Source organism: Trichosurus vulpecula, chromosome 2 (assembly GCF_011100635.1).
Source record: "Trichosurus vulpecula isolate mTriVul1 chromosome 2, mTriVul1.pri, whole genome shotgun sequence".
NCBI classification, from domain to species: Eukaryota; Metazoa; Chordata; class Mammalia; order Diprotodontia; family Phalangeridae; genus Trichosurus; species Trichosurus vulpecula.
Window position 1 is genome coordinate 145,367,027 of NC_050574.1, and position 18,404 is coordinate 145,385,430.

The following is an 18,404-nucleotide window of genomic DNA, read 5'->3' on the forward strand; positions in this document are numbered from 1 at the left end:
GGCAACTCCACTGCCCATACACAGTTCCGTAGTGGAGAGTTGTGATTGTGGTCGCAAGGTTAGCTGGAGGCCTGAGGAGCAGAGCAATCACTGGGGGTTGCAAGGAAGTGCTCTTCCTGGATAACAACCAGAGCACAGACCAAGAGAGCAGTGACCACACCTCTCTCAGGATCACATACCCTTGGAACTTCCAAAAACTTATGAACTCACAGAACTAGCTATGAAAACATCAGTGCAAAAAAGCCTCAAGCTTGGGACAGTACCCCTTCATCTCCATTCCAGGGGAGCAGAACCCAACTCTAACATAAAGTTCAAAGTCAAGAAATAGGTTGGAAATAGGCTAGAAAATGAGCAAACAAACCAAAATAAAAAAAAAAAGAACATAACCATAACAAGCTACTATGGTGACAGGGAAAATCAAAACATAAATGCATAAGATCATGAGGTGAAAACAAATAATAGGCAAAGTCTCAAAGAAAAATGCAGATCTGACACAAGCTCAACAAGATTCCTGGGAGAATTAAATTAAGAGCAAAAAATAATTATAAAAATAAATAAGAGTGATGGAAGGGAAACAGGGAAAAGATATGAAAAAATGCAAGAAAATTATGAAAAGAGAACTAACAGTTTGGTAAAAGAGACATTAATACCCTAAAAAGCAGAATTGGCCAAATGTAAAAAAGATATATGAAAATCCACTGAAGAAAATAATTCCTCGAAAACTGGAATTAAGCAAGCGGAAATTAACGGCACCATGAGACATCAAGAAACAACAAAATAAAGTCAAAAGAATGAAAAAAAATAGAAGAAAAATTGAAATACGTCATCAGAAAAACAACTGGTCAGAAAAATAGTTCAAGGACAGATAATTTAAGAATTATTGTAAGACCCAAAAGCCTAGATATCACATTTCAAGAAATTATAAAGGAAAACTGTCCCAATATCCTAGAACCCGAGAATAAGATAGAAATTGAAAGAATCCACCAATCACCTCCTGAAAGAGATCCTTAAATGAAAACTCCTAAAAATATTATAGCCAAATTCCAGAGCTCCCAGGTCAAGGAGGTAACACTTCAAGCAGCCAGAAAGAAACTATTCAAATACCATGGAGCCACACTCAGGATCACATAAGATTTAATAGTTACATTAAAAAAGTAGAAGATGTGAAATAGGATATTTTGGAAGGCAAAGAAGGTAAGATTACAATCAAGAATAACCTACCCAGCAAAACTGAGTGTAATTCTTCAGAGGAAAAAATGGATTTTTAATGAAATAGAAGATTTTCAAGCATTCCTGATGAAAAGACCAGACCTGAACAAGAAATGTGACATTCAAACATAAGACTCAAGAGAAGCATGAAAATGTTAATTGGAAAGAGAAATCATTTGCATTACTATATGGGAAGATGATACTATCTCCTAAGAAAGTTGCCATTATTGGAACAGTTGGAAGGATTCTATATAGAGGGAACAGGATTCTGTATAGAGGGAACAGCTGTGAGTTAATTATGTTGAGATGAACTCAAAAAAAGGAGGGAGAAAGAGGGATGCACTGGGAAAGGGGGGAAGAGGAAGAATAATAAAAAATTATCTCACATGAAAAAGGTTCACAAGGAAGAGCTTTTACAGTAGAGGGGAAAATAGGAGGGATGCTTGTACCTCGCTCTCATTTAACTGGTTCAAAGAGGGAAGATATATACTCACACTCAGTTGGGTACAGAAACTTATTTTACCCAAAAGAGAAGTAAGAATAAAAGGGATAAAGAGAAAGGAGGGATGGTGATAATAGGGAAGGAAGATTAAAGGAGGCAGTGGTGAGAAGTAAAACACTTTTGAGGAGGGAGAGGGTAAAAAAAAGAGGATGAAAAGACAAAGTAGGATAAAGGAAAAAATACATAGCAATCATAACTGTGAATGTGAATGGGATAAACTCAACAATAAAATAGAAAGGAATAAAATGGTTTAGAAACCAGAATCCAACAACATGTTGTTTTACAAGAAACACACTTGAAACAAAAAGACATACAGAGAATTAAAATGATGGGCTGGATCAGAATCTATATGATTCAGCTTAAGTATAAAAGCAAGAGCTGCAACAATGATCTCAGACAAAGCAAAAGCAAAAACAGACCTAATTAAAGGAGATATTTATTCAAGTATTATACACAATGAAGTAATACTGACACTAAACATATATGCACTAAATATTCTTAAAGGAAAAGTTAAATGAGTTATAGGAGGAAAATAAACAGTAAAACTATATTGAGGGGGACTTCAACTTTCCCTTCTGAGAACTAGATAAATCTTCCATAAAATAAACAAGAAGTTACAGAGATTAAGAGAAATTTAGAAAAGTTAAATAGAATAGACTTCTGAAGAAAACTGAATGGGAACAGACAGAAGTCGATCTTTTTTCTCAGTTCTACATAGCACAGTAACAAAAACTGACCATGTATTATAACATAAAAACCTCACCAGCAAATGTAGAAAAGCAGAAATATTAAATGCACTACTTTCAAACCATTATGCAATAAAAATTACATTCAATAGAGGGCCTTGTAAGCATAGATTAAAAATTAACAGGAAACGAAATAATCTAATCCTAAAGAATGTGGGGGTCAAAGAATACATCATAAAAATAATCTATTATCTTTAATACAGTTAATGACAACAATTAGACAACATACCAAAATTTGTGGGATGCAGATAAAGAAATACTTAGGAAAAAATGTGTATTTCTAAAATCTTAAAAAAGAGCAGATAAATGAATTGGGCATGCAACTAAAAAAAACTAAAAAATGAACAAATTAAAAATCCCCAACTAAAAAAAATTAAACACTATGTTTTAAACAGTGGTGAAATTTTTCTTACTTATAAGTTAAATCTATGTTTATTTCTGGCAGATTCTCATTAAGTGCTTCGAGTCCCATTTGGTACTGATGCTCCAGGGCTTTGTAGAGCTGATGATTCCAGTGCTGCTTCCATGCATGCATGTCACTTGCTTGAAATCCCTTAAATATAACATTATTTAGTTAGAATTAGGTTATAGCATACTATCTTTTAATATTCTTATGTTAATACATTAAATATCATTGAAACATCAATCTTTAAATGAAATAACTATCTCAATTTCAACTCAAATATTTTAATAATAATTTCTAAATACAAAGTTTTTATTTTTATAGCACTTTATTACTTATAAAGTACTTTCCTCATAACAACTCTTTGAAATAAGTAATACAATTATTACCATGCCCATTTTATAGATAATGAAACTAAATCTCCAAATGGTAAAGTATTTGCTCTGGGATGTGCAACAAATATCAGAGACAGAATTTTGATGCAGGTCTTCCAGACCAGGAACATCTATCTGCACTGGTGGTGCCAAACATTTTGCAGCATTTGTCCTCAATATTCCTGATTACTACCCAAAACAGATTAAAATTAGTTCCTATCTGATTTTAATGTGCTGATGTATTAATAAAAAGAGAAATATATAAATATGTATGATTTCCTAAGTCAAGATTTGGCTCCCTAAGATCCTCATATATGGTTTAGTGACAGCTATGTGGTGTCAAACTCCAAAAGAAATGGATCCCTGTGGGTCACATATTGAATGAGAAAAGCATAAATTAATATTATGTATGTAGTACTGTATTTTTATTTATTTTGTTAAACCTTTCACGATTACATTTTAACCTAGTTCTACAGGATGTTTTGCAGGTCCCTGTGGACTATGAGTTTGATATCTCTGATCTAGAGGACCTCACCATCTATATAGAATTCACTTACCATTTGTCCTTTGTAAGAGGCATCCTCCATAAAAGTGGTAAATAGCCCTGGAGAGTATATATCTCCACATTTATCAACATAATGTAATATTGATAAAGGGTCGTTAAACAGTTGTATCTCTGTGATTACAAGGAATCTGGTATGATCTTAACATACACTGAAAATACCTTTTAATGGGAAAGTCTCAGTCAAGACCTTTTTTTACAATGAATAAGCAATAAATGCAGCAGGATCTTGAATTCATCAAGTCCCTGTGTTGTTTGTGTGACTGAAAATGAAGTCAACTATTAAAAGCCATTTGCAAAAGTTCTATCTGCTCATTAGTATTTTCATCAAGGACATCCTCAATATTTTAGGTCATTCACAAAAAGATTTTAGTAAGATGAAAAAGTATATGGGACAGTTCTAATAACTTATCTAAGTTCTAATAATAACTTATCAAATATATTTTTGTGTAGTGATATTGTTAATTTTTTCCAGTTATTTGGAATTCATTCTCATCCTTTCATATATCTTGAAAACTGATTCCTTAATGTTTTCAAGATTGTGTTGCTTACAGAAAAAAAATTTTCAGAAATATTTGAGCTGGTACACTGCTTTTCCCAACTTCATTTTCTTAAATGCCATTTCTACTTCCTCATAAAGCACACTGGAGACTGAATCAAAAGTCTAAATATGGCTCCTCCAATGTCATATATGATGAGACCATTATAGGAATATTTGCAGAAGGTATACTCTATTTTCATCTACTTGTTGTTCTCCTTGGAACACAATACTACTCCAGATCTCCCATCAAATTTCCTCTGCAAGATTTTACAAATGAGTATATGTTATATGCCACTCTTACCCTTGATTGCCTTGTCTCCAGTCTTGGCAAGAATCGTAAGATGATTTGGCACTGAAAGGAACCTTGGAAGTATTTTAGTCCCATCTACTCACTGCATAAGTAAGGAAACTGAAGTCGAGGAGATGAAGTGACTTGTACAAAATCACACAGGTAATGCCCAAGGCAGTATTCACACCCAGTTCTTTTTGCCTCCTCTAAATAAAAATCTTTCCACAGTACCATGCTTGCAATTCAAATACTGCCCACAGTTGCTTAAGGAATGCTCTCCTTGCATATAATTAGTGATCAATAAATATTTCACTGATTAATGGCTAGATACGGAGCTAACCTCCCATAAGAACAAACGTTAACTATTCTTTGATTTGAGAGAACTAGAAATTGATTCAAGGACTTAACTAACTATTCAAATGAAGAAGATAGAAGTAAAATACAATTAGGATAAGGTATACTGTTTCCAATGAAGAAAACCATGAAAAAAGGTTAAAGTTGCTTCAAAGACAGTGGGAAAGTTTTGATCATTCAGACAGCACAGAACAGAAATGTCTACATCAAGTATTCACTGGTGGTACTCCCCTTACTCTGTTCAGGGGATGTACCCATTTATTCACACTGAATAAATGTAAAATATAATTAAAACGTTCCTTAATTCAACAAGGACTTCCAGGGGTGGAGCCAAGATGGCAGCTGGAAAGCAGGAACTTGCATGAGCTCCCCACCACGTAGCTCCAAAAACCTATAATAAATGGCTCTGAACAAATTCTAGAACTGCAGAACCCACAAAATACCAGAGGGAAGGAGGGATCCAGCCCAGGACAGCCTGGATGGTCACTGGATGAGGTCTATCACACACGGAATGGAGGGGAGCAGAGCTCAGCGTGGGAGACAGCAGGGCCAACCAGATCAGGAGCCGGGCAGGACAGGCCCTAGCAACCTGAATCAGTGAGCTGTGGCGGTTACCCGACTTCTCAACCCACAAACACCAAAGAGAACAGAGAAGGTTAGTGGGAAAAGCTGCAGGGGACAGAGTTTGCGGTTTGGCCACCGCCCCAGGGGCAGCAAGGGAGGTGCAGCTATAGAACTACATCTGCAGTTACTTCAGGCCCCAGGCCCATGTGGTGAGAGGAATTAAGTGGCGGATCAGAGCAGGACTGCAGAGCCTGCTGAAGATTTGCATCAGGTCCGGGTTGGTGGTTCTTGAGGAAGGAGAAATGCTGGTGTGGCAGAGTTGGCTGTACAGAAATAGCTCTGAAATCAATGGCGCATCCCCTCAAGCTTGGAACAAAGTACTCTTTACTCTACAAACAGTCATACCCCGACGAAAATCTCAAGGGTCAAATAAGTTGGCTGGGAACATGGCCAGGCGGCGAAAACAGACTCAGATTCACTCTGAGACTTTGAAATCCTTCGTTGGTGACAAAGAAGACCAAAACATATAGCCTGAAGAAGTCAACAAAGTCAAAGAGCCTACAACAAAAGCCTCCAAGAAAAACATGAACTGGTCTCAGGCCATGGAAGAGCTCAAAAAGGAGTTGGAAAAGCAAGTTAGAGAAATAGAGGAAAACTTGGGACGAGAAATGAGAATGATGCGAGAAAAACATGAAAAACAAGTCAATGACTTGCTAAAGGAGACCCAAAGAAATACTGAAAAAAAAAATTGAAGAAAACAACACTTTAAAAAATAGACTAAGTCAAATGTCAAAAGAACTCCAAAAAGCCAATGAGGAGAAGAATGCCTTGAGAGGAAGAATTAGCCAAATGGAAAAGGAGGTCCAAAAGACCACTGAAGAAAAAACTACCTAAAAAATGAGATTGCTGCAAGTGGAAGTTAGTGACTTTATGAGAAATCAAGATATTATAAAACAGAACCAAAGGAATGAAAAAATGGAAGACAATGTGAAATATCTCATTGGATAAACCACTGACCTGGAAAATAGATCCAGGAGAGAGAATTTAAAAATTACTGGACTACCTGAAAGCCATGATCAATAAAAGAGCCTAGATATCATCTTTCCAGCAATTATCAAGGAGAACTGCCCTGATATTCTAGAGCCAGAGGATAAAATAGAAATTGAAAGAATCCATAGATCGCCTCCTCAAAATGATCCCAAAAAGAAAACTCCTAGGAATATTGTCACCAAATTCCAGAGCTCCCAGGTCAAGGAGAAGATACTGCAAGCAGCCAGAAAGAAACAATTTGAATATTGTGGAAAAACAATCAAGATAACACAGGATCTGGCAGCTTCCACATTAAGGGACCGAAGGGCTTGAAATATGATATTCCGGAGGTCAATGGAGCTACGATTAAAACCAAGAATCACCTACCCAGTATCATGCTCCAAGGCAAAATATGGACTTTCAATAAAATAGAGGACTTTCAAGCTTTCTCAGTGAAAAGACCAGTGCTGAATAGAAAATTTGACTTTCAAACACAAGAATCAAGAGAAGCATGAAAAGGTAAACAAGAAAGAGAAACCATAAGGGACTTACTAAAGCTGAACTGTTTTGTTTACATTCCTACATAGAAAGATGATGTGTATGATTCATGAGACCTCAATATCATAGTAGCTGAAAGGAATATGCATATATATACATGTGTATACATATATATATATATATGCACATATGTGTGTGTCTATCTACGTATATATGTAGGTATGTATACATATATATATATGTGTATGTATGTATATATATATATATATATACACATATATATATATAGCGAGAGAGAGAGAGAGAAAGAGAGAGAGAGAGAGAGAGAGAGAGAGATGCACAAAGGGCACAGGGTGAGTTGAATATGAAAGGATGATATCTAAAAAAAAAATCAATTTAAGGGATAAGAGAGGAATATATTGAGAGAGGGAGAAAGGGAGAGATAGAATGGGGTAAATTATCTCACATAAAAGTGGCAAGATAAAGCAGTTCTGTAGGAAGGGAAGAGGGGGCAGGTGAGGGGGAACGAGTAAATCTTGCTCTCATCGGATTTGACCTGAGGAGGGAATACCATACACACTCAATTGGATATCTTACCCCACAGGAAAGAAGGAGGAAGAAGATAAAAAGGGGGGATGATAGAAGGGAGGGCAGACAAGGGGAGGAGGTAATCAAAAACAAACACGTTCGAAAAGGGACAGGGTCAAGGGAGAAAATTCAATAAAGGGGGATAGGTTAGGAAGGAGCAAAACATAGTCAATCTTTCACAACTTGAGCATTGTGGAAGGGTTTTACATAATGATACACATGTGGCCTATGTTGAATTGCTTGCCTTCTTAGGGAGGGTGGGTGGGGAGGGAAGAGGGGAGAGATTTTGGAACTCAAAGTTTCAAAAACAGACATTCAAAAACAACAACAACAAAAAAAAGTTTTTTCATGCAACTAGGAAATAAGATACACAGGCAATGGGGCATAGAAATTTATCTTGCCCTACAAGAGAAAAAGGGAAAGGGGAATGGGAGGGGAGTGGGGTGACAGATGGGAAGGCTGACTGGGGAACGGGGCAACCAAAATATACGCCATCTTGGAGTGGGGGGAGGGTAGAAACAGGGAAATTCAAACTTTTGTGAAAATCAATGCTGAAAACTAAATGTATTAAAATAAAAAAATAATAATTAAAAAAAGTATTCACTGGTATTTTTTTGGCCATCTTTACTTCCTCAATGTAGCAATTGTTTCTCATAGATTAAACTGACATAAGAAAAGATGAAAAAGAGAGATTCAATGTCTTTCCCTTTATCCATTTTCTATTTCTGCATTCTCATATTTCAGTAACTAATCAGAATAGGGCAGATTAGAGATTTGGTAGCTGCTTAGATGAGTGTCATCTTCTCATCTTTATCCATTCTTTTTTTTTTTTTGGTGAGGAAAAGACAAGGCAATTGGGGTTAAGTGACTTGCCCAAGGTCACACGGTTAGTGTCAAGTGTCTGAGGCTGGATTTGAACTCAGATCCTCCTCACTCCAGGTCATATGCTCTGTTCACTGCAACACCTAGCTGTCCCCCCTTTATCCATTCTTTAGGTGTGCTACTGACTACACACAGAAAACATGATTTAGGTATGATTTCTGCCATTGGTAATTCATTATTTCTTTTCTGTTCAGATAGTTAAGATGTTTATCAAATCTGCTAATACAGTCCATTTTATTTTTATCACATTCAAATCCAGCCTCAGACACATACTGTGTGACCCTGGGCAAATCATTTAATCTGTTTGTCTCAGTTTCCTCAATAGCAAAACGAGGATAATAATAGCACCTACTTCCCACAGTTGTTGTGAGGAAAAAAAGAGATAATATTTGTAAAGTGCTTAGCACACAAATAAAATACTAGCTAGGAGACTACAACAATATATCACAAAGGTTATACATTGTGACCAAGTGGGATTTACACAAGGAATTCAGGGATGATTTACAAAAGGAAAACTATTAACATAATTGATTATGTCAATAACAAAAGTAACAAAAATCATGTGAATATATTAATAAATGCAGAAAGAAACTTTTGACAAAATACAACACTCATTACTATTAAAAACACTTGAAAGTATAGGTATAAATGGATTTTTCCTCAAAATAATAAGTAGCTACCTAAAAATGACCAAGTATTATTTTTAATGAGATAAGCTAGAAGCCTTCCCAATAAGATCAGGAATAAAACAAGGATGCCCATTATGACAAATATTATTCAATATTGTCTCAGAAATGCTAGCAATGGCAACAAGAGAAGAAAAAGAAACTGAAGGAATCAAAATAGGCAATGAAGTAATAAAATTATCTCTTTCTGTGGACAATATGATGACACACTTGGAAAATCCTAGAGATTCAACTAAAGTTAGTTGAAACAATAATTTTAGCAAAGTAACAGTATATAAAATAAACCCACATAAATCATCAGCATTTCTATATTTCACAAGAAGAGATGGTAAGAGATACCCCATTTAAAATAACCATAGGCAGCATAAAATACCTGGGGGTATATCTGCCAAGACAAACCCAGGAACTACATAAACATAATTATAAATACGTTTTATACGAGCAAAATTAGGTTTAAATAACTGGAAACAGTAATTATTCAAAGGTCGGCAGAAGCAATATAATAAAAATGACAATGCTATCTAAAGTAATCTACCTGTTCAATACCATCCCAATTAAGTTATCAAAAATTATTTTGTTGAGCTAGAAAAAATAAAAACAAAATTCATTTGGAAGAACAAAAGTTAAAGAATATCAAGGGAATGAATAAATGGGAAAAAATTGTAAAGGAAGAAGCCTTAGCAGTACCAGATTTTATATTACATCATAAAGTAGTAATTATCAAAAAAAATTAAAAAAAGAAAAATAAAAAAAAGAAAAAAAAACAAAAAAAAAGTAGTAATTATCAAAACTACCTGGTACTAGCTAAGAAACAGAAAAATGGATCAGTGGAACAGAGCAGACATACAATAGACAATAGTAAATGATTATAGAAACTTTGTATTTGATAAATATAAAGATTTAAGCTTTTGGAATAAGAAGTCACTATTTGGTAAAAATTTCTAGGAAAACTGGAAAGCAGTCTGGAAGAAACTGGGGTATAGAACAATATTTTACACCATTTACCACGATAAGGTCCAAATGGATACACAACCCAGATATAAAGGGAGATATTATAAGAAAATTAGAATAACATTGAACAACTTTATCAAATTGATAAGAATATGAATCATTCCCCAATTAGTAAATGGTCAAAAGATATGAATGGGAAGTTTTTCAATGAAGAAATCAAAACTACATAAAGTTGTCTATATGTTTGAGATATGAGAACTTTCTTTATATGAGAAACTGCCTATAAATCCCCCCCCCATTTTCTACTTTCCTTCTAATTTTGGCTACATGGGTTTTATTTGTACAAGCCCTTTTTAATTTAATATAGTCAGAATTATCTGTTTTACACCTCAGAATGCTCTCTATCTCTTATTTATTCATAAATTCTTCTATTCATAAATCTGATAGGTATTATGTTCAATGTTATAGTGATGCAAGGGGAAAATAACAAATGTTGGAGAGGATGTGGAAAAATTGGGACACTAATTCACTGCTGGTAGAACTGTGAGTTGATCCAACAATTCTGGAGAGCAATCTGGAATTATGCCCAGTGAGTTATAAAAATGTGTATACCTTTTGACCCAAAAATACCACTACCAGGTCTGTTTTCCAAGGTGATCAAAGAAAAAGGAACTTCTACATTCTACAATATTTACAGCAGCTCTCCTTGTGGTGGCAAAGAACCGGAAATTGAGAGGATGTCTATCAACTGGGAAATGGTTAAACAAGTTGTGGTATATGATTGTGATGGAATACTGCTTCACTGTAAGAAATGAGGAGCTGGTTTATTTTAGAATAACATAGAAAGGTTTGTATGAAATAATGAAGAGTGAAATGAACAGAACCAAGAGAATGTTGTATTGTTCAAAGAATGAATGTTGTTCAAAGAACAACTGTGAATGACTAAGTTACTCTGAGTATTATGAAAAATCAACTATAAAGGACCTATGAAAGAAGAGTCTATCTACCTCCAGAGAAATAACTGACAAATAAAAGCATGCATAGTATGATTTTACATAGTGGCATTCTCTAGTGCGGGGTAGGGAGGGAGAAAGGGAGAGGATTTGGAACTTAAAAATGTAACAAAAAATAAATAAAATTTAAAAACAAAATAAAATCGCAAGGAGTGGAGAAAGGCATTTACTGTGTAACAGGCATTTCACTAATGCCTGAGAATACAAATAAAAGAAAAATACAGTATTTATTTTTTTAAAGTGCTCAGAACAGTGCTTGGCACATAATGGACACTATATAAATGCTAGCTATTATTATTTTTGGTCATATTTTAGCAGCTTGCCATGCCTTTAAATTTATTATTCTCTTCCTGAAGAAAGTATTCAGAGACAGTGTCATAGTAGGAAGAGAAATGGCCTTGTAGTCTGGAAGGGCTGTCCAGCCTCTGACACATCCTTACCCTTGGTAGGTGACTTAACTTTTCAGTCTCCTCAGCAATTCTTTAAGACTGTAATTTGTCAATCTACTTTGGTAGAAGGTGATTCCTCACTGGGAGTTCTCTTTATCAGAGGTTCTCGACATGTGTTGTGAGACCCTATGGGGATGTCCGTTCAGGGAGTTTGCAAGGTCAAAACTATTTCCAAAATAATATTAAGGTGTTTCCATTTCTAATATGGTAAATATTGATAGCTATAACCCATATAAATAGAAGCTCTTGGCAGAGTTTTCAAAAACTGTTAACAGTGTAAAAGTCCTGAGACCAAAAAGTTTGAGAATCACTGCCTTATATCAATATAACAGAGAACGCCCAAAATAAGATTCATCCTATACAGGCAAGAGAATTTGTGTAGTCTGAAAGCCTTCACGCTCTTTCCTTTCTTAATACTGAACCATATTTTCTGATATATTTTCTACTATTCTCCCTTATATCCACCTTCTTAATGAAGATATCAAGTATAAGCATTTATGCTTTGGTTTGATTTTGAAGATCTTATCAAGTCCTCCATACAATATTTCTTAATTATCACAATAAGAATCAATAGAAACATGAAACATAAATGTTGAGGCATAAGCTATAATGCTGGTCTTTTGCTTATGTTTGTCATAAACACCAAAAAGTAAGATAACAAACTGTCCCATGAAATGATATTTCTTGTTGCTTTGGGTGAATAATGAAATGGGCTTCTTTATTTGCCTCTACAAGAACTGTTGAGTCGTCTGATTTCATAGAGTAAAAACGACCATATTGATACGGTTCAATTACTCCGGTAAAGTCACCTCATCAGTTTTTTGATAAGGAATTAACATTTTGCATAGCAACAGTCAAATCATATTTACAAAAATCTGTTATTGTTAGCAGCATCCTGCCAGTATCCTACAAGAGGACAAGAGGTCATTTAGTATTTTGCTTTATTTCAGATTGCCAAATAAGATATCACCTAATGGACAATGTCCTGACAATGTGCTTCTTTTCTCTCCTTATAGTACTTAACTAAGCCACCCACTGCACAACATTGTACATCACCATAAGGATACTTGAAATATTTCAATTTAGTAGAACCAGCCAGAGTGGTCATAACCCCAAATCATGCCAATCAACAGAAGGATACTTAAATCCTAAAGCACTAGATCAGTGAGTTTTAATTATTAGCAGTGAAGGAGGTAATGCTAGAATATTGGACTTTAAGAGTCAGCAAGACTTGAGTTCACATCCTGCCTTAGACACTGCTCCTCTCTCAGTCCCAGTTACTGAATCTATGAAATGGGAATAACAACACAGAGTTGTTGTGAGGATCAGCGAGATAACACTGTGCACATAAAGTGCTTTACAAACTTTAAAGTGCTATATAAATATTAGCTATTATTAAATAACAATCAGTTTTGCTCTCGTCCTCCTCATCATCATCATCATATCTCAAAATGCTGTTTAAACATGCGAAAAACATCTCAACCACCTAAAAATGAATTTATAACTGGTAAATAAAAGTTGTTTGCCTCCACACCAGCATGCTGACAGCAAACAACCAAAGACAAGGGCTAAAATTTGGCTCCAGTAAACTTAGATAAAATGGCTGGGTACAGATCTAAATACTTCAAAATATCACCGGACAATATCTCATACTTTTGAAATATAAATATAGTATTTATTTTATTTTAAATTTCTAAATAAATTTCTGCCAAATAATCCTAAATATTTCATGTTACAAGATCACAGAATTTGAAAGCTGAAAGGAACTTTAGTGTCCAAACATGAAAGGAATCCCCTGATTATATAAGTTCACTAAAGACCTAAAGTTCACTTTTATGATGTTATTTGTTTACTTCATTAGTAGCCTGAAAGTTTCTGATTTCACAACTGACTATAGTATTATAAGTAAGTCATACCTGTGCCTCTACACTAGCTAAACCAGTTCTCAGTTCCTGGAGCCCATCTTTCCAGCGCTGTTGTTGTCGAAGCAGGTCAATGTTCATGAGCACTACAACCTGTTAAAAAGCAGAGGCTGGTTAATAAAATAGGTGTGCTACACACAACTCCCTCAATTTTCTAAATAAAACATACCTTTTCACAAAATGTGGCATGCCACTTTCTTAGTTTTCTGTTTTCTGTAGCAAGTCGTTCAGCAGCACTTTGTAGTTTTTGGATGTAGCCTTCTAATTCTTTAGGGTTATCCCAGGTAATCTGTGACTTTTCTCCAGCACCAGGTTTTGAATTCTAAGTAAACACAGATGATATACTCAGTTACAATTTAAGCTGTACCTTTCTCTCAAAGAGCTCAAAATACTATAAATCCTAATATCATTCATACCTACCATATGTCTGTGTGGTCTGAGAACTCAGTATACCCAAGTTAAATAATAAAGGAATAAGCAGATACACATCTCTATTGCCCTATCTTTAAAAGATAATCAGGTCAGTGAGTAGAGCACTGGCACTGGAGTCAGGAGGACCTGAGTTCAAATCCGGCCTCAGACACTTGACACACTTACTAGCTGTGTGACCCTGGGCAAGTCACTTAACCTCAACTGCCCTGCCTTCCCCCCACAAAAAAAAAGATAATCAGGTCTTTGTCTTTTCAGGGAAGTCTACATAACATATTAGACAGAGTTCTGGACTTGAAATCAGAAAGAATTCAATTCCTGACTGAAGTTTTCTGGCTTATGAACAGGGCAAGTCACAATCTCTAGAAGGCAATAGTATCATTCTAGAAAAGCTTCCAAAATATGCTGGGAACAGACCATGTCTGCATTCAGAGGAGCAGCCTTAAGAGCAGAAAGGATCCTTCACCAAAAGGCTGACCTTTGGTGAGGAATTCTGGGGTCATAGCAAGCCTTGAAATAAAGAAAAATTACAAATTGGCCCTCAGTTCTATATAGTCCCCATCAGCTTCTGCATTGATCTTGGCAGAGTGGTTGAAAAACAGCATGACAAAAAAATGAAATATTATTTTCTAACAAACACAAATCGACCAGTTATCAATGAAGGTGTCCTTTCTGAATTAGATATCTGGGAAGTTAACTGGTTAAAAGCAAGCCAAAAAAATTAGAAAATATGGTATAAGACTGAGAAAACTTCAACTTAACATTTTTAAACAAACTGCTGACAATGAAAACTTGGAAGGACAGATATATACACAAACTATCACTATTTCCTAAGAAAGTTAATCCAATGTAAATCAACCACCACAGTGAGGGGGGCAGAGAAATCTAGAAACTGCCTTAGGTAGAATACACTCAAAGTCTCTGTAAAGCACAAGAGGTTAACAAACAAGGCTTTCCTCCATGTCAATGTTAAGTCCTCTAATTATGACCCCATCCCATTCCATCTCATTTGGAAGTACGCCCTCATCTGGCCATTATTCTAAGGTTAGTTTTCACCTAGTTTTTATCCAGTCTTATATCTGTTGAAAATCTTCAAGAGTTAAGTAGTAGTTATTCCATAAAATCTGCCCTGATCTCAATTAAACGATCTTCTCCTCTTTCAATTCTGCATGGTATTTTGTGACCTACTTATGCACTTACCATGTGTTATTTTGTGCAGCTTATTTACATGTTATCTCACCCCAACAGAAAATAAATTCCATGGGATAAGGAATTTTCTTTTAATTTTGTATATCCCAAGTGCTTAGCAACATTCTGTGTACATAATAGATGCTTAACAAATATTTGTTAATTGAATTTTAAGATTGTGAGCCTTTATGCATATCAAGAAGGGATAATTTTAGAGAAGCAAAAGAACCTACTACAAGGGGTATAAACAAAGATTCAATATGGCCCTTAGAAATACATAGGAGCCAGAGATGAAGACTGAACAGTGGGTCTAAGAATTAGTGTCTACTCCCAAAACATATGGAAGTTAGAGGTCAAGGTAAACCAATGCACTGTAGCCAAGAATCATGGAACATCTAGCTACCAAAGGGTAAGAAAAAGCACTGAATCAAATCAAGTAATCGGTCAGAACAGTAAATATGAGACATTAGAGACAATGAAACCTTAAAACTGAAGCAATCCCTATTTTAAAGAGGAACCCTCTCATTCACCTTCTGTTGGCACACAAGTGCCAGCCCAGGGCCTGAAATATCACCAGGAAAACCATCCATTCATTCAAATATGCGGGAAAAAAAGAAAATACAAAGTATGGCCCTGAAATCAAATATCATCTAATTTAATTAGAACGATACGATATGAACTTTGATAAAATCCAAACAATAAGTAAATAAGAGAAATATAATCTAGTACGAAGCTAGATGAGAAAGACGATTTATAACCAGGGGATTCAAGCAAAGCTTCATAGAAGAAGTGATGCCTGAATGGGCCCTCAAGGCTCAATTAGAACTGGACAAGCAAAATCTGCCTTTTTTCCTGAGCACCAAAACAGTGCCTTACACATGGTAAATACTAAATAAAAATTTGTTTAGTTGAATAGAACTGAATTTTGACATGAATTGTTAGAATTTGTTGAATAGAATTGAATTGATAGATGTAAAATGTGTCTCTACGTCTTAACAGCATTTTAGGTTCTCAAAGGACATATTTTACATTCAAGACACTCAAATCAAAGACAAAAGGACATCAAACTTCCAAACCACAAATGTCTACCTTTGTATTACCTTTCAAATCAGTCATCAAATATTTGTTAAGTCCCTACTATGTGCCAGGTACGTTTTGGCACTGGAGGTATAGACTGAAATGAAAGTCTTTGCCCTTAATGCACTTACATTCTTTTTGGGGAAATAACATGCACATATATAGAATATATGTACGCATATAATATATGTTCATGTACATACACATATACACACACAAACACACACACAAAATATGTACAAAGTCATGTGGGGGGAGAGAAAGGAACCAGCAATTGCACCAAGGAATCCCATGGGATCCATAGATAGATTTCAGAGTTTGTAAACTTGAATGGGGAAAAAAATATATCTTTATTTTCACTAACCTTTAACTGAAATTTAGCATTTTCCTCAATATATAAAAACATTATCCTGAGAAGGGGTTCATCAGCTTCACAGGACTGCCGGAAGGGGTCTATGACACAAAAAATGAATAGGGAAAGACTTCCTGTAGGAGACAGTACTTGAGCTGAGCTATGAAGGACGGTAGAGTTTCTAAGGGGCAGTCATGAGACAGGGAATGAATTTCAAGCATGGGGCTAGATGGTACAAGAACACAGAGGAGGAGGATGGCACGTCACTGAGGAAGAAAAACAAGTCAGTCAATCTGGATTGCCTATAAAATGTGAAGGGGAAAATAAGATGTAATATGCCTGAAAAAGCAGACAAAAACAAGACTGGGAAGGACGTTAAGAGTCAGAGAAATGAAAAAGGATGTTGTGTAATTTTAGTAATACACAACAAAGTTTCAACCTCAGGAATTAAACATAAAAGAATAAGGAATAGTTCATCTTGAACACTGGTGCTTGAGGAAAAAAGAGAATTATTTAGATGGAGACTTGTAGAATATCTAAAGGGAAATTTAGATCCAAATCAGAGGAGAGAAAAAAGCCCTATATTTCATTTTTTTAAAAAGAGAGTCATGAGATAGAAAGGAAGAGCACAAGAAAGAACTGAGCTACAAAGATTTGTGGAAGAAGGGTCCCCACAGAACACCAAAGGAAATCATGTCAAGATGACAAATGCATGTTTTAGCAAAGAAGAAAAAAGGTGATTTCTCTAAGATTTCAAGTGGAGAAGATACAAAGAAACACAACGATATGCAAGGTGAAGAAAAATGCAAAGATTTCACAGTAGGTGGTCATAAACTTCTCTTTAAAAACATGGCAAGATATTCAGAAAGAGGGAATGAATTAAAGAAAGAATAGATCTGAAATCACCTGATATACTGAGTATGTTAGAGAGGCAAAAAGATAATGAAAACAGTTGATAAGCACACATTTCAAAATATAATTATAACATAATTACCTTAATTATTTGTTCAAATGCTAAAGCAGACTGTAACATCATTGGTCTCTGGCTTTGAATCATTTGCTGATCTATAGAATTGTAAAAATGTGCCACCTATAAAATAACAAACAGTCAGCAAAGTGAATGATTAACATTTTGTTATTTGTCATACAAATACTTAATTGCTACCTTATTAAAATTCAAGCATTATTTTCGTCTACTAATTAGCTTTCAAGAGACATGTTCTATTTTAACACCTTATGTGAAAACAAATTCATTTCCTCAAATATCACATCAAAAATACACAACCAAAATATGTGCATTTTTCAGTCTTACATATTTTTGTTTACAATAATTATCTTCAGCTAAAAAATGTGTTTTAATGCTTTTAAGCACCAATTAACCATTTTATTCAATATAAAAAAGCCAATCACATTCTTCGGCATGACAGTGAGCTTCTGTATAAAAGCAAATTACCTTTTCCAAATTTAACACTAGCTTATACCCCAAAGGTAGAATGGCTGCTTCAATGCATACATACTCCCAGTATAAGTTTTTCATGACTCTGCACCCACCATATCTTTGGTATAAAAAACTGTAAGAATGTAAAGCAGTTATTTTTTTTTCATCTACACTACATGTGGGCACTTAAATACCTGGTAATAATGATGAAATTGCTCACTTATAGATTCGATTCGATTCACCCAACATTTCTGTCCTGTGCCAATGGTTCTGAGATTTAAGGGTGAACAATGACACAGCCCCTATTCTCAGGGAGCTTACATTCTGATGAGGGGAAAGACTGTTTGTAAGTAGAGAG

General features: G+C 35.1%; 1 protein-coding gene across 2 annotated transcripts in view; it reads right to left on the reverse strand.

The window, feature by feature from the left end:
• DYNC2H1 (dynein cytoplasmic 2 heavy chain 1) overlaps nt 1-18,404 on the reverse strand; it is a 414,726-nt gene that overhangs the window by 353,217 nt on the left and 43,105 nt on the right. For both annotated transcript variants that reach the window (XM_036745232.1, XM_036745230.1), the window contains exons 13-16: nt 17,603-17,698; nt 13,732-13,884; nt 13,557-13,655; nt 2,871-3,010 (exon numbers count right to left, since the gene is read on the reverse strand). In XM_036745232.1, coding sequence (XP_036601127.1) covers nt 2,871-3,010; nt 13,557-13,655; nt 13,732-13,884; nt 17,603-17,698 — 488 coding nt within the window. The remainder of the gene's footprint in view (nt 1-2,870; nt 3,011-13,556; nt 13,656-13,731; nt 13,885-17,602; nt 17,699-18,404) is intronic.